This window comes from Mustela nigripes, chromosome 2, assembly GCF_022355385.1.
Source record: "Mustela nigripes isolate SB6536 chromosome 2, MUSNIG.SB6536, whole genome shotgun sequence".
NCBI classification, from domain to species: Eukaryota; Metazoa; Chordata; class Mammalia; order Carnivora; family Mustelidae; genus Mustela; species Mustela nigripes.
Window position 1 is genome coordinate 114,157,574 of NC_081558.1, and position 27,726 is coordinate 114,185,299.

At 36.8% G+C, this 27,726-nt stretch overlaps 1 protein-coding gene and 1 long non-coding RNA gene across 5 annotated transcripts in view; one reads left to right on the forward strand and one right to left on the reverse strand.

Moving 5' to 3' along the window:
- Window positions 1-14,968, reverse strand: part of ATP11B (ATPase phospholipid transporting 11B (putative)) — a 121,312-nt gene extending 106,344 nt beyond the window's left edge. For 2 of the 4 annotated variants that reach the window (XM_059391467.1, XM_059391468.1), the window contains exon 1: window positions 14,690-14,967. In XM_059391467.1, coding sequence (XP_059247450.1) covers window positions 14,690-14,716 — 27 coding nt within the window. In that variant the 5' untranslated portion in view covers window positions 14,717-14,967. Of the gene's footprint in view, window positions 1-14,689 lie in introns of all 4 variants that reach the window. The other 2 variants (XM_059391466.1, XM_059391469.1) reach the window with 2 other exon arrangements.
- A 131-nt stretch (window positions 14,969-15,099) lies between these two features.
- Window positions 15,100-27,726, forward strand: part of LOC132010068 (uncharacterized) — a 113,347-nt gene continuing 100,720 nt past the window's right edge. Inside the window, exons 1-3 of the long non-coding RNA XR_009402141.1 lie at window positions 15,100-15,172; window positions 15,304-15,400; window positions 22,126-22,234. This is a non-coding gene — a long non-coding RNA (uncharacterized LOC132010068). The remainder of the gene's footprint in view (window positions 15,173-15,303; window positions 15,401-22,125; window positions 22,235-27,726) is intronic.

Here is a 27,726-nt window from a genome sequence, read left to right on the forward strand (position 1 = left end):
TGTCTCTCTCTAAAATAAATAAAGAAAATCTTATTTAAAAGAGAGAGAGAAAAAAAAAACTAGGTGAAGGGTATCTATAGGAATTCTGTATTATTTGTGCAACTGTAAATCTGAAACTATTTTACGATAAAAAAAGTTTATTTTTTAGAAGTTAAAAAAATACTGTTCTCAAAAACAAGTACATCTACAAATTTAAGCAAAGACACATGCACACAACACACACACAAGGCCATAGGTGCATTATACTAACCTAGTTTTTCTCATTTTGCAAAGATCACTGACATCTTTATCTCAATCTATAGGAAACATCATCATTAGGGAACTAACAGCCTAGGAAACATTATAAAGATTGTAAAAAGTATCTCAGATTACTTAAGAATTTGACTCTCACTGTCTCCTAATAAATTCCCAAGTTTCTTTCTTTCTTTTTTTTTTCCCAAATTCTGCAAATATGTGCTGGAAAAAGGGCTGATCAACACTGGCACATAGGCACTGCACTAATTTCCTTTATATGTGCATAAAGAGTTGGAGCCACAAAGTCAGAGGGTCTCCGGAATACCTAGATAGAGACCAGTGCCTTTACATATAGATTTCAATAGGAAAACACACATTAGAGAACCACTTACCTGTTTTTCAATGTAAAGCATCAAGTCCATCTTCACATCTTTGTTAGCATTTTTCAAATTTGTATATTAAAGAATACAGTGGAGAGCTGAGATAAACAAGAATATCTATATTCCCTTTGTAGTTCAGGAGATGCCAAGAATGAAGAAACAATTTCCTAGGTAACACATAATTAAGGCCGGAACCGACTACTACTTAAGCTTTATCTACCAATTGTACTCATCACAAATGACTCTTCAAAGCAAAATCTTAGAATACCAGTATGTAACACAAGTATTTATTGGGAAAAATGTGCTTGATACCAAATGAGAGACTGCACCAAATTTCAGTAAAATATCTGAACATTCTGAAATATCAAGCTACTTAGTATGTCATTTATTAAATTATCCTATAACTTAATTTTTAAAAATTCAATTTATAAATATTATGAGCATTGACTATATACTAGGTATTATGCTTGGTATGATGGAGATACCAAAATAGAAGTCAGGGCCTCTGTTCTGGATAAAGATTCATTTAGAAAAAATAAGGCCTCTTAATGAGCACAAAAAAAAAGACAAAATATCAAGTAAAATTAGTAAAATTCTGACTGAAATAGTAGTAAATCATTAGACGACTCACTTTTTTCCCTATAGAAAATTATCAAATACATCCTTCTGAATAAAGATAAATGTATGATGTAATTTCATTATAGATGTAATAAAAGTTATTAATAAAAATGGAGTATATTTTTCAGCATTTCCAATTTCTATTTCAATGCCACAAACTTGTCAAACTTCAAAATAAATTTCTGAGTTCCCACGGTTCAAGACAAAAAGGAAATTAAAAACTTGAAAAACTTTCAAAAAATTTGCCATGCTGTTCAAAACCAATTTAAGTGTATTGCAGTTTGTGGCAGATAACATTTTCAAGAGGAGATACATATTAAAGTACAAGCAAGTCTTAATTTTTCTGGTATCTAAAATATTAACGTTAACTTAAGAATAGCCATTGCTGAGTAAAAGAACTCCTGATCACTTCTCTCCTTTTCCTCTACAAACCTGTCACTCCACAGTACCAATGCCACCTAGAAACTTCCCCAACTCATTTTCTAGCCTTGCCTCACTCTTGAGCAGATTTAAGATGGCAGGACTGGGAATGAGAGATACAGGGAAAAGTGCAGCTGTTGCTTATTCTCTTCCATACAGCTAAACTTCCTGGAAAAACTCTTGGGTTCAAACAAGTCTTGCCGCTGGAATTCCAAAGTCCAAACTTTGAACTCTTCCCTTTTCTTTACAAAAGTAAACATGGATAAAATATCTTTTTTTCTTTAATCAAGAAGACATAGCTAGCCTCAAAATAAGATAACCATTTTTTATAATCAGGGGCTGAGCCTTTGGGAATCTGTTTCTAGAGAGAAACAGTCTGAAGTTCAGTTCCTATGGCATGATTAGGATTAATAGCACCCCTTTGTACCTGGGTCCTACAGTCAGGTTCAACTGAAAGGAAGCTGAAAAAAGCTGTGTACTTTTAAATATGTAAAAAACCTCCAAAGAGAAAATAATACCTACTTTAAAAAAAAAAAAAAAAGACAATATTCTGAGAAAAAAAAGCAGATATGCATCAAGAACAAGCAGAATTGAGAGATCCAATAAATTTTGGAAATAAAAAAGTAACTTACATTAAAAATTTGGAGGACAGGATGAACTCTAGGCTGAACACAGGTGAGAGAATTAGAGAACTGGAAGCTAGAACTAAGGAATTCACAGTGAAAGCAGCACAGAGAGAAACAGATGAAAAATATGAAAAAGAAGAGCCACAGAAGACAGACTGGTATCAAGCAAGAGTTCTAGATTGAGAAAACTAAAGGCTGAGAAGCAATATTTAAAGAAAAAAAAACGGCTGAAAATTTCCTGAGCCATAGCCATAAGAGCCTTCAGATGGAAAGCAAATGCAAGTGCAGAGCAGAAAAAACGTGAAAAAAATATGATAGATACAGTAAAATAAAATTGCAAAAATATCAAGGACAAAGAGAATCTTAAAATCAACTGGACACGGATTACCAATAGTAGTGGTAGTTAGATTAAAAACAAATTTTGTACCAGCAATTATAAATGTTCAGATATGTTAAGTGAAAGTAAATGTTAATCTAGAATTCTGTATCTACTCAAATTAGTGTTCAACAATAATTATAAAATAAAGACATAAAAACTAAAACAGATCATTCTTTCAAACCCTTGCTTAAAACTTACTAAAGGATGCATTTTATTAAAAAAAGTGAACCCAGAGAGAGGAGGTGGTATGCAAGAAATAATGGTGAGTAAAACAAATTACTAATTCTTCATAGAAAATAAAAATGAGTAACTGACAAAAATTTAGAAACTGTTTTGAGAAGAGGAACTAGAATACACATTATAGGAAAAAATATTTGCAAGCCATATAGCTATTAAAGGTCTTGTATCCAGAATTATAAAAAAAAAACTTTCACAACTCAATTAAAAAAATTTTTTTTAATGGACAAAAAGATCTGTATAGGCATTTCTCCAGAAAAGGCTTATAAGGACATGAGAAGATGTTTGAAATCATTAGTAATTAGCAAAATGTAAATCAAAACCACAATGAGGTTCTTTCCCACCATGAAAGCTATAATTAAAAAGACAAAACCAAGTGTTGACAAGAATATGAAGACATTAGAATCCTTACACATTGCTCATGGGAATGTAAAATGGTGCAGCAACTTTGGAAGACAGTTTGGCAATTCTTCATAAAGTTAAAAATAGAGTTACCATATGACCCAGTAAATCTACTCTTTAGGTATACACACACAAGAGAAATGAAAATATACATGGACACAGAGACTTGTACAACAGTGGTCAAAGCAGTGTTATTTCTACCCAGTCAAAAAGTGGAAAAAACTAAATGTCCATGATGAACAAAATGTGGTAGATCCATGAACAAAATGTGGTAGATCCATACAATGGATTATTTGACAATAAAAAGGGATGAATTACTAATACATGCTATGACATAGATAACCCTCGAAAACACTATGCTAGGTGAAATATTATGCTAGAGAGCAGTCACAAAATACCAAATACTATATGATACTATTTCTATGAAATGACCACAGTAGGCAAATTGAGAGAGATAGAAAGTAAATTAGTGACTGTTTAGTGCTGGGGGCTAGAGATTTAGGGGAATGGAAAGTGGGAGTCAATTGGAAGAGAGTTTCAGGGGGTACAAAAATGTTCTAGCATTGGACTGTGGTGATGGCTGCTGCATAATTCTACAAATATACTAAAAAAATTGAATACTTTAAATGGGTAAACTGTATGGTAGTGAGTGAAGTCTTAATAAAACAGATGAAAGGAAAGAAGTAGAACTAAACTGTTACACAATAGTAATGTGGAAGGTGAGAGGAGAAATACCAGAGTAAAACTTAAATCCCTGTATTATTTGTACGTCAATAGAGCTACTCAAAATAAAGGTATAGGGAGAAAATGATGAAATACAATCCATGGCTTCTACCTCATCAAGGAAAAAATATGCAAAGGAACTTAATAAATTCAATAAAAAGCCAATCAAAATCCTAGAAAGATTCTCCACAGAATTTGGCAAATTGATTATAAATAGCATATGGAATAGTAAAGTTCAATGCAATTCTGAAAGAAAAAAAAAGTACTGGGGGTTCTACTCAGCCAGATACCAAGACTTAAAAAAATACTATAATTAAGACAGTGCATATTCACTCCACTTAACATCAATGGATAGATGATCCAAACAGAAAATCAACAAGGAAACTTGTTGGCTTTGAATGACATATTGGGCCAGATGGATCTAACAGATATACTCAGAACATTCCGTCCTTAAACAGCGGAATACACATTCTTTTCGAGTGCGCATGGAACATTCTCCAGAACAGATCACATATTAGGCCACAAAACAAATCTCAACAAATTTAAAAAGATCAAAGTAATACCATGCATCTTTTCTGACCATAATGCTATGGAAGTAGAAATCAACTACAAGAAAAAAACCTAGAAAGCACACAAATACATGGAGGTTAATAAACATGCTACTAAACAATGAATGGGTCAACCAAGGAATCAAAGAGAAAAATTAAAAAAAACACATGCAGACAAATGAAAATGACAACACAATGGTCCAAAATCTTCAGGATGAAGCAAAAGCTTTCTAAGAGGGAAGTTTGTAGCAATACAGTCCTATCTAAAGAAGGGGGAAAAAATCCCAAACAAACAACCTAATCTTACACCTGATGGATCCAAAAAAAGAAAAACAAACAAAACCCCAAATTAGTAGAAGGAAGGAAATAATAAAGATTAGAGCAAAAATAAATGAAATAGAAACCAAAAAAAGTAATAGAACAGATCAATGAAACCAGGAACTAGTTCTTTGAAATTATCAAAAAAACCTTTAGCCAGACTCACTGAAAAAAAAAGAGAACACACAAATAAAATCAGAAAGGAAAGTGGAGAAATAACAACCGACATTACAGAAATACAAAAGATTGTAACAGAATATTATGAAAAATTATTTACCAAGAAATTAGACAACCCAGAAGAAATGGATAAACCCCTAGAAACATATAACCTCCCAAAATTGAATTAGGAAGAGAAAAAATTTGAACAGACTGATTACAAACCGTGCAATTGAATTAATCACCAAAAACTCCCAATAAACAAAAGTCCAGGACCAGATGGCCTCACAGGAAATTCTACCAAACATTTAAGGAAGAGATAATACCTATTCTTCTCAAACTAGTCCAAAAAATAGAAGAGGAAGGAAAACTTAATTAATTCTAGGAAGCCAGCACTACTCTGATACCAAAACCAGATAAAGATACTACAGAAAAAGAGAACTATAGGCCAATAATCTCTGATCAACACAGATGCAAAAGTCCTCAACAAACTATTAGCAAACCAAATCCAATGATACATTAAACAAATGATTCCTCAGAATCAGTGGGGCTTATCCCTGGGATGCAAGGTGGGTCAAGAGTCACAAGTCAATCAATGTGATACATCACATCAATAAAAGAAGGGATAAAAACCATATGATCATTTCAACAGATGCAGAAAAAGCATTTGACAAAGTATGACATCCATTCATCCTGCAACAAAGTAGGATTAGAGGGAACATTCCTCAACATAATGAAGTCCAATATAAAACCCCACAGCTCACATTATACTAATGGGGAAAAACAGAATATTTCTCCTAGAATCAGGAACAAGACAGGATGTCCACTCTTACCACTGTTATTTAGTACAGTACTGGATTTACCATAGTACTGGAAGTCCTAGCCACAGCCATCAGAGAAGAGGAAAGAATAAAAGGCATCCTAATTGGTAAAGAAAGTAAAACTTTTCACTATTTGGAGAAGACATATTATACACAGAAAACCCTAAAAACTGCACCAAAAAAGTACTAGAGCTGGTAAATGAATTCAGTAAGGTCATAGGATATAAAATCAACTTACAGAAATTCATGGTATTTTTAAACACTAAAAATGAAGCAACAGAAAGAGAAATTAAGAAAGTAATCCCACTAAAAAATGAAGCAACAGAAAGAGAAATTAAGAAAGTAATCCCATTTACAACTGCACCAAAGTTAGTAAAATACTGAGGAGTAAATTTCATCAAAGAGGTGAAGGCCTACTTTGAAAACTATAAAACACTGATGAAAGGTGGGAAAATAGCCCATGCTCATGTATTGGAAGCACAAATTTGGTTAAAATGTCCATAGTACCCAAAACAACCTACAGATTTAATGTACTCCCATCAAAATACCAACAACATTTTTCACAGAACTAGAACAAATAAGCCTAAAATTTATATGGAACCACAAAAGACTAAACCTCCAAAACAATCTGAAAAAGAAAAACAAAGCTAGAGGTATCACAATTCCAGATTTCAAGTTATACTACAAAGCTGAAGTTATCAAAACAGTATTGAACTGGCACAAAAATGGCCCACTGATCAATGGAAAACAAAGCCCAGAAATAGACCTGTTAATATGGTCAATTAATCTTTGACAAAGGAGGAAAGAAAATGCAATGGAGAAAAGATAGCATCTTCAACAAATGGTGTTGGGGGAATCAGATGGCTATGTGCAAAAGAAGGAAACTGGATCACTGGCTTATACCACACATAAAAAATGAATTAAGGACTTATATGTGACACCTGAAACTATAAACATCCAGAAGAGAGAAAAGGCAGTGATTTCTCCAACAATGGAAGTAGCAGCTTTTTCCTAGGTATGTCTCCAAAGGCAAGGAAAATAAAAGCAAAAGTAAACTATTGGAACTCCAACAAAATGACAAGCTTCTGTATATCAAAGGAAACAACTGATAAAACTAAAAGACAACCTCCTGAATGGGAGAACATATTTGCAAATGACATATCTGTTAAAGGTTTAGTATCCAAAGTATATAAAGACCTTATACAACTCAACACCCATAAAACAAATGATCAAATTAAAAAATGGGCAGAAAACATGAATAGTTTCTCCAAAGAATATAGATGGTCAACAGACACATGAAAAGATGCTCAACATCACTTGTCATCAGGGAGCTGCAAATCAAAACTTCAATGTGGTTATCACCTCACACCTATCAAGAATGGCTAAAATCAAAAACACAAGAAACAACAGGTGTTGGCAGAGGATGTGGAGAAATAGGAACCCTTGTGCACTGTTGGTAGGAGTGCAAACTGGGGAACCCACTATGGAAAACAGTATGAAGATTCCTCAAAAAGTTAAAAATGGAACTATCTTACAATCCAGTAATTGTACTACTGGGTATTTGCCCCCCAAATGCAAAAACTCTAATTCAAGGATACATGCACCCTTATGTTTATAACAGCATTATTTACAAAAGCCAAATTATGGCAGCAGCTCAAGTGTCCATCAATAAATAAATGGACAAAGAAAATGTACCTATATACAACAGAATATCACTCAGCCATAAAAAGAATGAAATCTTGCCATGTACAACAAATATAATGCAAGTATAATATTAGCAAGTATAATGCTAAGCGAAATAAACCAGTGATAAGAAGACAAATACCATATGATCTCGATTTAGAAACAGAACAAATGAGTAAAGGGAAAAAAAGGAGAACTAAGAAACAGACTCTTAACTATAGAGAACTGATGATGGGTGGGAGATGGGTAAAATAGGTGAAGGGGATTAAGAGTACACTTATCATGGTAAGCACTGAATAATGTATAGAATTGCTGAACTGCTATATTGTACACTTGAAATTAATATAACACTGCATGTTAACTATGCTGGAATTAAATTTTAAACTTAATTAAAAAGGTAGTGCATTAGGGGTGCCTGGGTGGCTCAGTTGGTTAAACCTCTGCCTTCAGCTCAGGTCATGATTTCAGGGTCCTGGGATCAAGCCCCATATCAGGCTCTCTGCTCAGTGGGGAGTCTGCTTCCTTCTCTTTCTCTCTCTCTTTCTCTGCCTACTTGTGATCTCTCTCTGTTAAATAAATAAATAAAATCTTTGAAGAAAAAAAAAAAGATAGTACATTATTGGTGCACCAGATCAATAGGTAAATGAAACTAAATAGGGGATTTAGGAAGCGAACATGATATATGAAAGACAATGCGGCTATGTAAAAGAAAAAGCAAACAACACCCATTAGTGGGGAAAAGGTAGCTCATTCAAGAAAAAGTACTGAGACAAATAATTCAATTCTAGATATACTAGAGACCTAAATGTTGAAAAACTAAATTTTAAGACACTTTGAAGAAAACACTAGAAAAATAGCTCTATGATCACAGGAAAGGAATATCTAAACAACTAATAAAAAAACCAAAATCACTACTCTTAATAAATTTACCTACAAATAAATTTGAAATTACTCTATCAAAAAAAAGACACTATCAACAAAGTTAAATACATACAAAGAATGAACTGGAAGAAAATTTTTACAACCACAACAAAGAATTAGAATACAGACTACAGAAAGAACTAATAGAGAAAAGACAAACTATTCAATAGAAAAATGAGCAATCTAGTCATATGAATGAAATACAGGACACTTGAATCTCATTAGCAATCAGGAAAATGCAAATAAAAACAAAATAAAATACAATTCACACTCATCCAGATTGGTAAATTTCAAGTCTGACAGTACAAAGTGTTGACCAAGAGGTAGGTAAAGGGGAACTCTCACATTCTGGAAAATAATTTGGCAATACATGTAATAGTTATAATGTACACACCCTGTTACCGCAATTCCACTTCTAAGTGTTTCAGTAATAATTTAAAAAAAACCATAAACATAAATAATGGCCACTGCAACATTTTTTGTAATAGGAAAAAATGACAACAATCCAAATACCCATTTGGGAAGCAGAGACTCTTAGAAGACTGAGTAGGAAAGGGTTGCCTTATTTTGTAGTTTGAGAACCTAGCAACATGCTATCACAAATTAGGTGTTCAGAAAATGTTCGAGTGAATGAGTAAATAAATAAAAAAGAAAGAAATGAGGAACAGTTCTTGTCATATGGAGAACTAAAACTAGACAAAAATCCTTGCCTTCATGAGATAAAGAAGACAAGTAAATTGTACAGTATGTTAAATAGTGTTAAGTACTTAGAGAAATAAAAAGCAGGTGAGGGGGATAGGGAAGTACTGGGGAGGGTTACAGTTTTATACTGAATGTCCAGAAAAGGCCTCACTGAATAAGTAACAATTGAATAAAGACTTGAAGAGAGTAAAGGAACCAGCAGATAAGGGGATGGGGGAGTTGGGAGGGTGGCATTGCAGGCAGAGGTAACAGACAAGGGAAAGATCCTGAGATTGAAGTACACCTGACACTTCTGATGAATTGCAAGGCAACTGTGGGTAATTGTGGGTAAAGCAAAGTGAAGAAGAGTGATGGGAGATGAGAAGTGGTTTGGCGGGTCAAAGTAGGGAGAGTGCGCATACAGAGATACAGATCAAGCAAAGACTGTTTTTTACTCAGAGCAAGAAAGCAAATCCTTAGAAGGTTCTAAGCGCAGGAATTACATGATCCAACTTGTGTTTTTAATAAGATCACTGTGGCTGCTCTGTTGAAAACAGACTGCAGGGATTGAAGGGATATTTAATGACAATAATAGCAGCCATAACGTTCTTTTGGAAGAACTAAGCAAGGTCCCTACTTCAGTGCTTCTGGGATACCTGGGATTCCTCTAATACTTGACCTCCCTATTAAATGAAAAAGTGGGTATTTAAGAATATGTGTGTAAAGATAAAGATAAAAGAAGCAAATATTCAAAGATCTGGTTTCTTAAACATTAATTCCTGAGGTTAGAACTTACTTAGCTCCACCAAATACTACCACCACAGGTCTGTGCCTCCTTTTCCTACTCTTGAGAGAAAGAAAAAGAATACAGGTGCTCCTAAACTGACGCTGAAATAAATATAATAGTCATTCATTAATGCAACCAATATTTGGTGGGTGGGTATAAACAATGAATGGGCCAGCTGCTGTCTTGAGTACAAGAGATATAAAGATGAACAAGATATGTCCCTGCCCTAAGATATTTACAGTCTAGTGAGTGAGATACCTAGACTTATATTGCGTGCTATATAGAAACACGGAACATGCTTTTAATATTACCCAGAAGCACTAACAGAAATATAACATGTGTCACAAATGCAAGCCACATATACAATTTAAAAATTTCTAGTAACCACATTAGAAAAATAAATAAAAACAAAACAGGAAAATTTGAAATATTTTACTTCACCCGATATAGCCTAAATATTAACATGTAGCCAACAGGAAAATGGAGATATTTTACATTATTTTCATATTGTTTTTGAAATCCTGTATTTTTTACTTAAGAATATCTTGATTCGGGGCACCTGGGTGCTCAGTGGGTTAAGGCCTCTGCCTTCGGCTCAGGTAGTGATCCCAGGGTCCTGGGATCAAGCCCCGCATGGGGGCTCTCTGCTCAGCAGGGAGCCTGCTTCCTCCTCTCTCTCTGCTTGTCTCTCTGCCTACTTGTGATCTCTCTGTCAAAAAAATAAATAAAATCTTTAAAAAAAAAAAGAATATCTTGATTCAAATAGCCACATTTCAAGTGTTCTGGACAGCACAATTATATAGGACAGATCTATTTTCTAGAAAACTGAAAAGAATTTGACAGTTAAGAGTACAGGACAAAGTAAAGTAGTAGAGGGAGAGTTGAATATATTCACATATTGAAGGACAAGACTAGGGTAAACATACTATAGATTACTGATAGGGAGTGTGGAGAGTAGGATGAAAGAACAAGATTAAGAGCACAAGTGGACTGGTTAGTTTGGAAAAGAGGATAGTCACCTGTTTTTTGTTTATTTTTGTGACAGGTGGAAAGGGAAGAGTTAAATACAGATATCAACAAGTTTAGTAAGTGTGAGAGAACAGAAAGTTGAAAGAGTTTAGTTTAAGAGCTTGCCATTTTTTTCTCAGTGAATCACAAGACCATCTCACCAGCCTTTTCACTATTGTCCATACAAATCTGAAGGCACTACTTTACAGAACAATTTAAGAAACAGTATCCTGGTATGACAAGATTAAGTTGTATTTTTGTAAATTACAGTACTTTTCTAGTTTTTTTCTGGAGGGGTCAATCTCGAATGTTGTCATTTTATCTCTAAACACAGAAGCAACACTATGGATTCATTCTTTCTTTCTTTCCTTACCTACTCATTTATTCAGCATACATGTACCCAGTGTCTACTCTATGTCAAGTATAGTGAGACACTAAACATACAGAGATGGATAAGGCCTACATTTGTATCTCCAGTATTTAGCATTATAATGCCTGCGCACAGTAAGTGCTTTAAAAGCACAGCATTACTTTGTCCTGTAAAGAAATATCACACATCAACTAAAGTATACATTAGCAAAGTCTTTCATTTAAAAGTCTAAAGAAGTGGGGCAACTAGGTAGCTTAGCTGGTTAAGCATCCTACTCTTGATCTCAGGGTTGAGGTCAAGCCCATGCCTAGCGTGGAGCCTATTAAAAAAAAAAAAAAAATGTCTAAAGAAATGCTGTCCAACAGAATTTTCTGTGATAATGAAAATGTTCTACTCTGAACTGTCCAATATAGTAGCTAATAAGCACATTAATTTTTAATTTAATTAATTGCATTTTAACTTAAATAGCTAATGTAGTTAGTTAATGGCTACCATACAAATCCAAACATTAGAATACAGTGAATAGTTAATAGCAGTAATACTATTATAATCAAGGTGCTGTCATCTCTAAGGGATTAATACACATAATATGCTGTCAGAAATGAGTACACTATGAATACTAATTGTACCAGAAAAACATGGTAAGAAATTCTGCTTAGAATTTTCTTAGTATAAACTAACCTTAGCACTTTGAGCCAAAAAAATACAAAGAAAGAACAAAAGAAAAAGAAAAAAGATAAACCAATCTTTTCTTTTCACTCTACTTCCCCAAGTTGGAAAACAGCAACCTTCTTTGAGTTTTCTCATTGTGTAAAGAAATGAAAATACTTGGGGCGCCTGGGTGGCTCTTGGTTGTTAAGCAGCTGCCTTCAGCTTGGGTCATGATCCCAGGGTTCTGGGATAGAATCCGGCTTGGAGTCCCAATCGGAGCCTAGCATCGGGCTCCTTGCTGAGCAAGGAGCCTGTTTCTCTCTCCCACTCTCCCTGCTGGTGTTTCCTCTGTGTCTCTCTGTCAAATAAATAAATAAAATCTTAAAAAAGAAAGAAAATACTTTGTGGAGATAAGGAGTCAAAGTTTTCTTAAGTTATAAATTACTACAGTGTGGGAATTACTTTTGTAACATGACAGGAAACTTTATTTTGGCAAGACAATCTAAGTTGCTGAAAATCAGGATTCATATAATGAATAAAGTGTTTATAATTAAAAAAAATAAACCTGTCTCTGCAATTTAATTTCCCCAGATTTGTCCCACTTATCTGAATTTTTAGAATGAACCTATGGTTAAAAGACATGGTAACAAAATCCATTGAGCAAATGGAAGTATACTCTAAACTACACTTTGAGTTGAATAATTTCTGGTGTCGTAACTAAAATAACTGTTTATGCCAGAGAGAGCAAATATACTTTCATTACTCCATGTATCCACTATCCATAATGTATAATTTAAGTGAGTGTACAAACTTAATCAGAGATACAAAGTCCTAACATTGGCACAGATCTGATTACATTCCTTAGAAAATCTGATAACTTAAAAGTAAAACCAGTGAGGTGAGCAACTAAATGTCAGAGATAGCATTTTTTATGCACAGCAAGTTGTTCAACTTGTTAATCACTCAGTAAGGCAGGTGTGTCTTGTAAAATAACCATACCACTTCCTGCCCTTCCTTTTAGTTGTGTTCATTTGAAGCCGTTTTAAAAAACATTACCAAATTGCCTGTCTTGAAGATGAGAGTGGTTACACAACTCTGAGATTTTATTCAGGTTAACAGAAATACCTAACACTTAGAAGCAGTATCTTAATCTACTAGGAAAAGCTTTAAGAAAGCCACTTTAGAATGGTCTTCCTACCACACAAAAACTTATACATGGAGACTGGTAAATCAAAAGCATGAGATCAGACCTGTAATAAATAACTTTCAGAGTCAAGTTGTGCTATGGGTTATTGCAACAGGGCCAAGGTATTACAGCATAGTATTATAATGACATCATTAGCTTAGTTTCCTAATAAGGCATATATTCCATATATATATATATATATATATATATATATATATATGGAATACCTGGATTTACAATTAGCTAAAAATAGGAAGCCAACATCTGTTTGAGCGGCAGGCAGTTCCAGTTTTATTTATAAGATTTTTTTCTCAGTGATGCCCTTTCCAAAATGAATTAACAGAAGGCTGGCTCTGAAACAGAATTAACATTAAAACGTTCTAGAGCAGGGAAAAAGAGGTATAAATGCTTCAAACCCACAAAATCTTTATAGTACCACAAAAGTCGTTCTTGCTGCATTGCCTTTTGAATCAGTAAATGAGAACACTGAACTGTAGAAGCATTAATTAATGCGATTTAGAAATTAAGCAGCAACCAGCAAAAGACCTCATCACAGAGATAAGGTTTAGGCTTCTTCAGCCAGGAACAGTTTCTGTCCTCATTGTCACTGTCGCCTTCCTGCTGTATTTTCTGGGCTGTAGTTGCCAGGAGGCAGGAAGATTTTTCTCTCTGAATTAATTCTGAGAAAGGTGGCGCTTTTTATATGCCTTAAATCACCCTTTTCTAAGATTTTTTTTTTTTTTCTTCTCCAGATGTTCCAGTAAAACTGAGAAGTTAACCACTCGTTCCAAACCTGTGTCGTTCAAACTGCCTTGAGAGAACGGGAAAAAGTAAGGTTCACAATTCAAAAGTTTGACTTGGGGTGAGGTGGGGTGAGGTAGGGTGAGGACAAGGTAAGAGGAGGAAAACAGTCCTTCCTAACTTTCGTACACCTCTTTTCCGAAAGCAGGCGGGGTGTTGGAATATTTTCTCTTTCCCTCACCTACGGCTTGAGTAAAATTTCTGTCGAGGCGAGGGGCTACATTAGAGAAGGTACCCCCCTCCCTGCTAACTAACGCAACACTGAATCGTGACACCTAACTGAAAACAGTGACAAGAGGGAGCTGAAGAGAAGTCCTCCCCTTCCCGTTCCCTCAAACGTGTCCCAAATTGTAGGAGCAGGAAACAGAAGCCTCTCGTCTTCCCCCTACACCTACTCTCTTTCCGTTCCCTCGCCCTGTTTCCTCAGGGGGGACGCCGAGCCCGCTCGGGACCCCCGCCTGCGGCCGTGGCACCCCGGAGCGGCGAGAACCGAGGAAACCTTAGAAGTGCGGGCAGGAAGCAGCCGCCTCCCGCCGGCCTCCGCGTTCCGGGGTCGGGGGCGAGACTGGTGCGGGAGCTGTGCGGGGCTTTCCAGCTCGGGCCCCGCGCTCGCCTCCGCCGCGGCCTAGCCCGGCGCCCGCGCCCCGGCCTCGCGGCTCCGAGCAGCCGGCCCTTCCCCGCCGCCCGGGCCCGAGAGGCCGCGCGGCGGCGGATGTCCGGGAGGAGAGAAGGTACTTACCAGCTGCTGCCGGACCCAGCGCCACATGCCCCCGCCGTCGCCGTCCCGGTCCCGCGGGACGCGGGGGGCCGAGGGGCTGCAGGTGGAAGCTGACGAGCCAGAGGGGGAAGCGGGATTGCCCCTCTGGCTGAAGTTCCGCTCGCCGCCGCAGCCACCTCACTCCCCGCGCCGGGTCCCCATCCCGCCGCGCCGGCTCCGAGGTCCTACAGGCGCGGCCCCGGCGCCGCCCCCGCCCGGCGCAGCTGAGCCTGCCGCCGCGCCGCAGCCACCTTCATTATTGACCGTTGTCACCCGAAGCACCACCACAACCCCACCCCCGCCCAGCCCGGCCCCCCCAGCCCCACCCGGGCCCTCCCCCGGCGCCCCGGCCCGCCCCCGGACGTGACGAAAGGGGCTGTGGGGACCGAGGGGCCCGGCGCGCCCAGCAGCCGCCAGGAGCCCGGGGTCAGCCGGGTGGGCGGGGCCGGCAGCCGGCCTGGCCAGGTGCGGCTTCTCGAAAGCGGCTTCTTCCTTCTGTCCCCGTTTCTTCCCAGTTCAGGGATGGGATTAAATCGTGTCTGTCTACGGAGTCTGCAGCCTCTTGCCGACTCCTCTGTTTCTACCTCCTGTTGCAGGTCTGTCGCTGTCTGCCTTCTTTGGTCTCCCGATCCTCCAACACGCATACGCACATTCTCGAGTGTAGAGACTGAAAGTTAATCCCCAGGGGTCCAGGTGGGTTCAATTAGATTGTCAAAGACTTTTTTTTCAATGCATAACCCAGCCCTCTTCTTAAGCAAATGACTGAGCTGGAGCTAGGGGAATCTTGATTACTGCCTCAAAATAATTTCGAGAAGGGTTGCAACTGCCCTGTGCCTAATCCAGTCTGGACCACCATTTCCCGGAGAATGGACGAGATACTCTGTTTTGCTGTGCTAAACTGAACAGGTTGGCGGAAGGGGGGGGGCAATATTTTGTATGGGAATGTGGGTTAACTCCTGCAATCAAAACCACTCTAGAAATAGCAAGACCTAGGTAAGATAACGGTGTGCTTAAATAAAGGTAAGGAGGAATGTAAAAAAAAAAAAAAAAACTAGAACAAGGCTTTGACTTGGAAGGCTGACACGAAGCTGTACATCTCCTTATTGTTCAAAAGCAGCCCCAACTACATCTTGAGTGTTGTGCTTCGTGTGCAGTATTTTTGCTGAATTAAAGAACTCTTCACCAACATACAGGTGTTTGTTGTGGTTGAAACAAATTTTTTTAAATTAAAAGAGGACAGAAATGAAAGTAAATGACCAAGCAAGTTATTGCATATATACATAATCTTTTAGTTTGAATAAACATTCCGTATTCTATAATGATTATCTAGTGCCACAAAGAGATCCTTTCCTTAGGGATATTTATGATCTATAAAACTAGCAGTGGAATTTTATATTATAAATAACCCAAGTACAGAAATTAGCTAGATATTTAAAGAAAAAAAATAGTCTTACTTTTGTTCTTATGATTGAACCTTGCTTTCTGACCCTAAAAGGAAGTTTGAGATCTATTTACTTATTGTTATAGTAATAAAACGTTACTACCATTCGTGGAGCACTTGTGTGTCCCAGGCCCTGTACTAGGCTCTTTCCTTGCATGGTCTAATTTAACCCCTCCTCTACCCTTTGAAACTGAAATGATTATTTCCAATGTATGGGTACAGAAGTGTTAAATAAACTTCCTCAGCTTAAGTAACTTTGCAGAGCTGGGATTCAGATTCTGGATAGTCTAGCAACAAAGCTCAAGATCTTAAGCTAAGTAAAGAAACAAAAAATATGATCATACCTATACCTACTTAGCGAAACTACGTTTCATCTGCAAGTGGTCTGATTAAAATTAGGCCTGGAAATTTTTATTTATATGCCACTAACTTTTATCAAGACAACATAAGATGTAGAAATCAAGAGGATACTTTTGTGCATTATTATTTAACTGTGCCCTAAATTTCAAAAGATAGAAGTGGGTTGAGGACTTGATTCTAAATGCTATTGTGGGATGTGGGGAGAAGTGATCTCAAGATAACTGAAAAGATCGTAATTGTAGGTCAGACTGTCAGGAACAGAACACTCAAAGCGCTGTTTTGTTCTCAAAGCACTTGTCAAGAGCAATATTATGTTACCTCATATTAATCCAAGGAGCACAGAGTATTTTTATACCAGAGATTATAACCCATTAGTAGTAATGAAATCAATTTAGTGTGTCATAATCGGTATTTTAAAAATAGAACAATACATCAGAATATATTGCACAGTGTAATATGTATTGTTTTGTGAAACTTTTGTACAGACACACAGGCATACCAGGTCATAATATAAAAAGAATTTCTTCCTATTGGTTGTACCTGGAAAGGTTTAACAAAGCATTGACATGGGAATAACAAGACTTAACGTAGGCACCAGCTGTACAAGAAAGAAAATGTGTTTCAAGTCAGTGGTAATTTATTCATTTCACAGTTGTTCCGTAAGTATTGAGCACCAAATGTATGCATAACAACTGCCTAAAACAGAGAAGACACAAATGGAAATTTAAGGTGACCCTTTCTCACTGGATAGAGTTTGCAACCTAGTTGGAGAGATAAGTTATAGAGAATAATCAGTTAAATAACTGCAGGAGCAAGTACTTAGAGAGTGGAGAAAACTCAAGGTGTTTGAGGTACGACTAATAAGAGTAATAGGTAGTAACTAAGAGGTGGAGTTGGATGAGTAAGGATAGGTATAGCACGGAAAGAGTTTCCAATTAGTTACAGAGCTTACAGGAGGTAGGCAATTCCTGGAACTTTCTGAGCAAGGAAATGATGGGATGAAATCAGAATGCTATTCCATAGATACTATATGTGATAGGTAGGAGAGAGAAGAAAGGTGAGATATGAAATTATTGCTAGAGTGAAACATTGAGTTCAAAAGTGCTGGACTGGCAAAGAGCCAGAAGTAAATAAAGCATGTTGTAGGAAGTTGTGCTCTGGTGACAGACAAGGAAACCTGAAACTTCAGTCATTCCAAGAGAAGTGACAGACCTTTCAAGAGAGTACGCTTGCCAGCATCAAACACTGAATTAATGGTAAATAGGGTTCTTTTTCTTAAGTCAACCTGTTAATATAATTCTGTGCTACTTATACTTGTGAGGTATGTTTAATCCCGGGGGGGAAATATATATATATATTATATATATATATAATCTCCTGGTTTGGTGTAACAGGTATAACAGGAACAAAACAAAGGGGGATATTTTTCTTGATTAGAACATCTTGAGCTATGAATGGAAAGCACAGGCTATGAGCTTGTTAAGGTCAAAATTCCTGGCTCATCCATTTTGGTACTTATGGTGTCTTAAAGGTACTCAATGTATGTCTGTTAAATAATTAATATCAATAAATGAGTAGTTAAGGAAAAAATTACCTACTTCAGGTATATCAAAGTAATATAAAGTGGAGCATAATGAATGATTTCAGTAGATCCCAGGCTCTGCAGTTAAGACCAGTGGTCATTGTTGCTTGGACTCAGGATACTCTCTGTTGTATGCCTCTCAGAACTCTTCAAGGGTCAGTCTAACTAGAGGACACTAAGCCTTGCCTGTCTTTTGTCTTAATGCCTTAATTATTTCTTCAGCAATGGGAGCCATCAGAGGGGCCCTAGAATCTGCTCTCATTTTTGAAAAGGGCACTTTCCATTTTTCTCAAAATCACAAATCTAGTAGCTTATACATTATTCCACTTGAAAAGTGATTATCACTTCTGATAATTATCTGATTAGTTATCATTCCAGAATTTCTAGACCAGACTTCAGGCTGAAGGAAAACAGACTTCAGGCAAACTTTTCCAGTACTGATCAGGATTATATATTTATCTCTTTATGACGAAATTCATCAGGAACAATATCACATTACATATTTGTAACTTCTTTTGAAAATTTCTTAAAACCAGTATCGGTTGTAGACTAAGTTGTATAAATAGAGTTTTAATTTTTGGCTACTTATGCTTATATAGAACCGAATCTCAAAACCATGGAGAGTTAGGGTCCATAAAAATGACCTTTCTTGAAAAGCTCAAGCATGCAAAACAAATGTGTTCTGCCCCTTCCTCCTTATTTTTTTTTAAAGATTTATTTATTTATTTTGAGAAAGAGAGAGAGGGAGAGAATTGGGGGAGGGGTGGAGCGGGCAGAGAAAAAGAGAAAGAGAGAATCTCAAGCAGACTCCCTTCTGAGGATGGGGCTGGATCCCCGGGCCCTGAGATCATGACCCGAGTCAAAATCAAGAGTCAACCGCTTAACCGACTGAACCAGCCAGGCACCCTTTTTCTTCCTTATTTTTAAGTTGCCCTTTCATAACTCAATACTGCTTTTGTGTTAACTAGATGCAGTGTTCTGTCACTTCTCTTGTTAAAAAAAAATGTAGAAAAATGAACTTGTGTACCTTTTGGACTTAGTTTTACTTGTCATACTAGGGGAGACACTCAGACAAGCACCTGTGATTGAATTATTGACAAAAAGAGTGATGGCCTAGGATCAGCAGCAGCAACACCAATGGAGGCTGTTGTTAATTAACAGTCTCCAAACCTAACCAACTTTTGATTACTTGTGCCACATAATCAAATTATTTAGCCATCTAGAGGCATTGGTTTTTGTAGCATTTTAACTTCTGGATATCACAGGCAAATTTCACAGCTTGATGTTAGATATTTTATGAATGCTTTTCTTCCTGATTAAAATTAAAATTAACATTAACATTAGGTCAGACTCCGAGAAGGTAGAGTGTTGATTTTCAGGGGCTGGAGAGAGAGGGGAGACAGAATGTCTTGTTTACTGGGTACAGAGTTTTAGTGAAAAGAGTAAAAAAATTTTTTTTGAAGATGAAAAGGGTCATGAAGATGGATGTTGGTGTTGGTTGTACAACATTATGAATATATTTAATACCACTAAACCATACACTTAAAATGGCTAAGGTGATAGACTATGTGTTGCTCTTACCATGATTAAAAAAAAAATGGGGAAAATTGACTGCAGAGGTAGGTTTCTGGTAATAGCTGCTTCATAGATTTTGTAGTCTAAACCATCACAGGTGGTTTCAATGGCAAAATCTTGACATTTGCCTTTATCTGTATTAGAATAGATCCACAATTGTTTTCTGAGGAAAATCTTGGTTTAGTCCTTAAACTTTTATAAAACAATGTTAATCCTATCCCCAGTTCTGCTGAGTACTAATGGGAATGAATATGCCCTAAATTGCCAGAGCATCTGTGTGCTTTGCAGATATGATCAGAAATGCTCAGTGGACAGAGGTAGTGTTAATGGAGGATTTCCTGAAAACCATTCACTCTTTGGGTGATCTAAGTTTTGTCTTTAAAAGAAAAATGATCGAAATCTGTTTCTGGAAAGTCTGGTTTGGGCTCCTCTGTGATTACTTTCACTGACCTGCAGTTCAGGGCCATATGAACAGCTGGAGTCTAGGGACCACAGAGATGCAGCCTGAGGAATCCAACAACTGTTTTTACTGTGGAAGTACAGGTGAGAATGTTGCTCATTGTGTTGTCTTGACAAGAGCCTGCAGAAATTCATTACTGCAAATGACTGTTTCTCTCTTGAGCAACTAGTTTGTTTTATAATCTGCGCATTTGGATTACGTAATAGAATGTGCTTCCTTCCATCATGTGTTGGTACTTTAAAAATTTGGAGGCTTCCTTATGCCAAGTGCCTAGACTCTACACTGTACATTTTGGAAATTACTTTTGCCCTGAGTTCTTACTTGTCTACTCTTAGTTTCCCTTTTATTAGTTACTCCACTCCCTTAACATCTTATTGTACTGTATGTATTTCATGAGACATCTTCAATCTTTTCTGAATAAAAGGGATAAAGGAAAATATGACATAACTATTTGTTATTATAAGTCATAAAGATTAGTTTTGGGTTTTTTTGTTTTGTTTTGTTTTGATTTTATTTATTTTGGGGGGGTGGGGAGGAGCTGAGAGAGAGAAAGAGAGAGTCCTAAATGGATTCTGTGCTGAGCACAGAGCCCAACATGGGGTGGGCTTCATCTCAGGACCATGAGATCACAACCTAAGCCAGAACCAGGAATCAGTCCCTCAACTGACTGTGCCACCCAGGCAACTTGTTTGTTTGCTTTTCCCATGAAGATAAGTTTTAAGATGAGACAATGAATTCCAAATAATTTAATCTGAAGATTATGTGATTTTCTTTAGCTCCATAGCAATTCCGTATGTATTTTCACCATCTTCCAGTGACTATAAATGTTAATTTGTATGAGTAGCAGATTGACTGGAAGCAATGAGTAAACATTCAGTGAGCAAAAACTGAAGCTAGGTAAGGCAGTGTATGAACCAGGGAAAAAAGTGAGCGAGAAGAAAACATGCTGAGTCAAAGTGAAATCAAGAACGATGTTCATTAAGATTGCAACTAGTAGAATGGTTTGGAAGGTGAGCACTGAAAAATGCTAGTTCAAACAGACTTCTGTATGGGAGACAGGATGAAGGTGGCTACTTGCTGAAAGCACTAGCTTGAACATCTGATTTTGGTAATAGCTTATGACTATTGGAAGGAAGAGTGTAAGAAATTCTCATAAAGGCAAAAACCTGATGTTTCCTTAGTGCTCAGACTGGCTGAGCAGAAGGGCACTGGGATGGACCAAAGACAGGAGCTGGGTTGGTTTGGGATTATGGGAGATGGGATCTGGGACAGAAACGAAGTGTAACTAGGAGAAGCCACATTTCTCAGGGAATCAGATAAGAGGAAGATCTGGGCTGGAGAGAGCTAAGATCCAGCAGTAGATCCACAATAACCTAGAGGGGCAGAGATCGTTGGGTATCTCCAGTGCTTAACCTAAGGCCTGGCACATAGTATGTATTTGAAATTGTTCCGTCATATAAATAAAGCTGGACCAAACTGAAACCTGTGTGTTATTGTGATTGCCCACTTGTGTTTAATGTCCCAACATGGCTCTAATGGCAAGAAGGCCTTCCCTTGTGCATATATGACAGCACCTGATTGAGTCTGCCTTAAGACATGACTCCCCAAAGAGGGGAGGAAATAGATGAATGGGGTCAAGACTGTGCTTTCAGCCACCTTGGGTCATTTCACATGTTGCATGTACCATCTGAAAATCCCTTCTGATATCTTCTACCTTCTTACTCACCTAATTCTTCATCATTTAAATCTTAATGTAAAAGTTACCCTTCGGAGGTTAGGCTCCCTTGTAGAGCTGGCAGCATTTATATAAACCCTTAGCACTTGGAAGATTTTGTTGGCTCCCCCAGCACAGCTAAATATGAATTCAAACACAAAATAAAAGTGTGAAATGTTTACTTTTTTTTTTTGGAAATGACATACAACAAAATGTATATATATTCAGAACTTCTTTCTAGATTTACTTCTCATTCAAATTATCTCCTTCATTCTCCTTCTCACAGATGCTGCCCTACATGTGCTCAGGCTCCCCCTCTTTTTCTATCTCCCTCTCTTTCATTCTTTCTTGAGCCTTTGCTGATGCCTCAAACAAGTGCTGAGTCAGCTGTCCAGGTAATTCTGCACACTCTTCATTAAGTATTCTCACAGTGTCCCGTACCTCTCCAATTACTTTGCACACTGGTAATTGTGTAATTTTTTGCTGCAATCTGCTTAATCTCTCTGTCTTCCCTATGATACTATTCTTTTTTATTACTATTTCACAATCCATGTTTATTTATTTACTTTTATGTTATGTTAGTCACCATTGTTTTTGATGCAGTGTTCCATGATCCATTATTTGCATGCAACACCCAGTGCTCCATGCAATATGTTCCCTCCTTAATACCTATCACTGGGCTAACCCATCCCCCCATCCTCCTCCTCTCTAAAACCCTCATAGTCTCTCATGGTTCGTCTCTCCCTCTGATTTCCCGCCTCTTCATTTTCCCCTTCCTTCTACTAATGTCCCTATGACACTATTCTTCTGTAGGGCAGGGACTCAGTTTGTGAACTTTAAGAATTCAGGTATTAATTTGACCACTTAGTTGGTAAAATGTTAACAACATTTAAGTGACCAGTGAAGAAATCAGGAAATCTCTGGAACTGTAAATTGGACTTTTATGAGTAGAAGGGGAATAAAATAAGATGATGTACTAGGTGAGAAGGACAAATGAAATAAGAGGTATTCTCCTGCACAATATTGATTTAATCAAAAACTTCACGGACTATTGTTGCTATTCTAGTGAAGTAAACTGATTTTCTCTAGATAATTCCTAGACAAATATAAAGCTGTCATTACGATCATTCTGTTGTTGACCCATTCACAAAATCATACTAAGGGTTTCCCTATTCTGATCCAGATGCTAGATTCTGGCTCTCTTCCTCCACCTTCACCTCTTCTGTCATCACTCAGTTATTCAACAAATATTTGTTGAGTGTTCGGCAAATGCTCGTCATCATGCCAGGTACCTGGGCTGACAGTTCCATAAACTTTGCCCTCAAGGAGTTCATAGTATAAGACCTGGGGTACTGTCTTAGAATTAAGTTATTCATAGCAGCACAATTTTATATTCATCATCTGGAATATAATGAAAATATATGTGAAAATATGTATTCTGTACCTGTGTAGGACATCACAGGTACATAGAGTAAAGAAGGTCCATAGGAAGATAAAGTTTAGAAATTTCTCACTTCTGTCACCTCCAGCTTAAGACCTGCTTGTTCACCAACCAGATAGATCCTCAATAATTCAACTGAGACATGGTAACTTCTCTAGATGGGGCAATATTTCTTGCCAATCAGCATATGCACACTCAGTGACCTTGCATGAAGAAATATCCTGTGTGTAGAAAAGGAGATTGCACCTCATCTGCACAAAGCAGGAGTGATGGTATTGTCTGTATGTATGTGTGTTATTATATTTATTTATTGTTATTATATTTATGCAGGCATTTGAAGACAAAGAGAGGTGATGTGTGTATGTTTTATTTGCTCACTTGATTTTTATCCAGAATGATTAATGAGTATAAAATTGTAGTCTCAACCCTCAGAGGTGGTTGTTGGCCTTACCCAAAGGAAAACATTTCCCATACCATACCTTGCACTCCAGTCCCAAAATAGGACAAGAGAAAACAGGTAACCCAGCGTAGTCATGAGCATGACATGACCAGAAGTTCAGTTCAAATGTGTAGTGGTGGATCAATATTATCATTATAAATAAAGAGGAGGAGATTATTGTTAGATGCATCACTCTGTGACTTTCCACTGTCCTGTGGAGAAAAAAGGAGGAAAAAACTCCTCATAATCCCAATAGGAAAAGTAAACAACTTTTCAAACACACATGTATGGACAGATTTCACTTAGTATTATTTTATATTTGTTGTTTTTATATATGTACCTGTATAGAAAAATGCAAATACAATTTAACCTTGAAAAATATGATTGCAAATTCTAATTAACAGGCCTTAGTCCAAGTCAGTAATTAATGACAACATCAGTGAATGTGAGAGCTCCATAAGGTTGCATTAGAATTCTGAATGGCATCTTGTTTTTACTTCATTGAATTGTTTCGATATGTCAGACAAGAAAATGGAGCTTTTCTCTGTGTTACTTAATTAAATAGCATATTGGGAAAAATGCCAGTTTTTAGGTTGCATCCATCAGTTTATCTCCATCTGCTGTGTTTTATCAAGTCACTATTTAAACTCTGATACAGTACTTAGTTTGTAGTTTTAACATTGTCCCATAACTTCCCTAAAATGATTACTCCATTACTAACCCCTAAACATGCTCTTATGCAGCTCAGCATCAGAGTGAGTGTGCTGGCCCAATACCAGAAAGAACCTATTTTTATTTGAGGCCAGATCAGAGACACACAAGTGTCTCAGAGTCTTAACAATTTTTATTGTTAAGAGAAGGAATCTGTCTCCAGTAGAAACCTGGAGTTTTCTTTTTTCTGGATTTCCTTTCTTCCTCTTGCCTTTTCAGCCTTTCCTCAGAATCCTAGTTCCCAGCTGTTCCCTGGCCCTTGAGTCAGAGTCTGAGGGGACATATCCCTAAATCCAGTATGGAAGAACAACAAAAAGTACTTGCATTCTTCAAAGTGGGGCATTTGCTGCTATTAATCACCAGTTTAACAGAACTTTGATGATTTTTAAATATTAATATTTTACTTAATATTATTAGTAGTAATTATCAGAGGTGAGCAAATGTAGCCTGCTCTTTAATTCCTCTTTATTCACCTGGCTTGAATTTCTATTGATTGAATGTTATAGACTGAGAGTGAAAATATATTTAATCAAACTACATTTGGCTACCTAGAGAAATATGCAATTTAACTGTGATGGAATAGTTGCATTATTAAATGCTGTACATTCTTGTAAATAATACACAATTTTCCCTCATAACCAATTTAATTATTAATAAATAGGGGGAATCTCTTCAGTTTGGTGCTCAGAGAAAATAATTGTGGAATGAAAGTTATCTTTTGTGTATATACAGTGCAGGGGAGTTCAAAGTCAGTGTTATTTCTCTATATCTTTCTCTCCAATGGTATCATCTCTGTGGGTAATAGTAGATCTTCAATATCTTGCTCTTTATCTTTTTTCTCTATATCCATAATTGATTTCAGCATCCTTCTTTGCAAGCAATTGTCTATATTTCATCATTCAGATAGAATGAGCCTTTTGAAAGCTAGCAAATCAACAGAAGCCCCAAAATTATATATACACGTTGTATGTTTAATAATGGTGTGCAATCTGATTACTGTGAGTACAATTAAAAAATTTTTCTGTTTAAACAAATTTTATGTGATGGCAACCTCTGTTTCTCAGAATTACTTGAGGAGAAAAATCCCCTTAAGTCTAGAGTAGAACTTGTGGTATGATTTTGAGTAATCAGTAATGTGAATTAGCTTTGAGCTTGCCATCAAAATGTGAAAAAAAAATTTGAAGCAAAATTGAGAGTATGACCCTCAGTTGTGGCTCTGGGTTTATTTTAGTGGTTGACATTCTCAGACAAACCTCCTTCAGAACAGTGGTGAGGATCGTTACCTTATGGAGTTAAAAAATAATTTGTTGACCTTTATATCATACTAAAATAAAGTCACTAAGAAGAAAATACTGTTCACTTTAGCTGTAGGTAAGTTCAGTAGAATTTCACTTCCTCTCACCCATAGTTTCTAAACTGCTAGACCACTAACTGTTTACTGGACTTTTTAAGGTCATCGTAAAATGAGATAGCAATTTGGTAAATAATTGATTTAATATTGAGGGCCAAGACACAATTGAGGCTCAAAACCCACAAACCCCCAATCTACCAAATTATCCTGCTTTGAATGTCTATTTTAGGAAGAATAAGCAAATGATTTTAAAGGAGCTATTTCATTTTGCATAACCACAGTCTGAGAAACTGTTAAATTGCATAGTCCAAGAAAGCTTTCAGAAGGCTCTCTAGATCTGAGCTGATGTATTTCATTAAGGAAGAATCATTACCTGTTTGCTAATTTAGCCAAAAATATGATTTATCTCTAACATAAACTTCTAGAAATGAAATGAAAACAATATGCCATTGAATTTTAAATTATTGGTAACAATCAAGACTCAAATTGCCTGAAGTATGCTAGAATTGATTTTGTCATTTTGTCACTTCCTTTATCTAGTGCCTTCTCTGGGTTTATGGTCAATAATTTGTCAGATGCAATTATGTTTATGAATTTAATTTTCCTTTGCCCTATTTGACAAATTATATTCTCATAAGATATTTTGTAGGCGTTACTTTTTTCTTCTTAAAATCATTCACCAGTTTTCCTATTATTTCCTGTAATCTTACAATATGAATGAATAGATGATTGCATCTATTTACTAGCTAGAAAAGCTTTGATATATGCAATATTTGGTCTCTTAATCCACTGCATCCACTTTAATCCCCACACTAGGCATCACATAGTGATAATAGTAATGCCAACAATAATAATGCCTACTATGTGTTAAGCACTTACTAGGAGCCAAGCCTCAAACTAAATAACATGTTTTCTTATTTAACCCTCACTGTAATCTTGAGTTTGCTATTATTTTATTCCTATTATGCCACATGTATTTATTATTAATATTACTATTATTATTATTATTATAGCTACCGTTTATTGAACTTAATATGTGCTGAGTACTCTACCTATATTATATGATTTATCCTCACATTGACTCTGCATTATGAAATTACACAGCTGTATGGCCAAACACTGTTGTTAAAACACTGAAATATTTTCATAGTGGGCAGTGAAGAGTTGCTGCCCTCAATTCCCCAAGTGCCCTCTCAACCCTGTTTCTCTGGTTGCCCGGCTCCTCTGGGACCCCTCAACCTTGTCCTTCTCAAATCTAGAAACTGAAGAGGTAACACTGGGCACAGGAGCCCTTCAGGACTTCGTTGCAGGGCCAAGGCTAGAGTCTATTCTGACTGGTTGTTGTCCAAGCTATACCAGTTGTTAAGTATTGTGACTGTTAACAAAGATGTATGTATTATAATTTCCATTTTTTCAGTTGAAACATTCATATAAGTCCATAAAATTTAAGCAACTAGCCCAAGATCCCCCCCTAGGGAGTGTCAGAGTCAGGATTCAAACCCAGGTCCTCAAGCTAAAAGCCCTGTTCTTAATTATAACAGTGTACTAAAGATGGAGAAATCCAGCTGACTTTTGATATTGACTTTACAGTGTGAATAGCTTTGGAAGTCTGTATCCTATGTCTGACTGCTGGTATAGTGAACTTTAAATTTCAAAATATTTTTAATATTTACCTTGAAGCTGTGAGAATATTGTTCTTCTAAGTAATTCCTAATTATAATAATGAGCATGTAAGTGCGAAGATGATGGATATTACTTTGCATCAACAAGCCCACATTCACTGATTTAGCCAATGTTGTGTTTGTAATAATATATCCGTAGGTAGAAAATATTTTATTCATTTTATTACTAGGTTCCCAATAGAGCAATGTTGGTATTCAGCCTAGCCAAGAATTACAAATTACAAAAATTTCATTTTTATATACTTCTAAACTGTATACTTTAC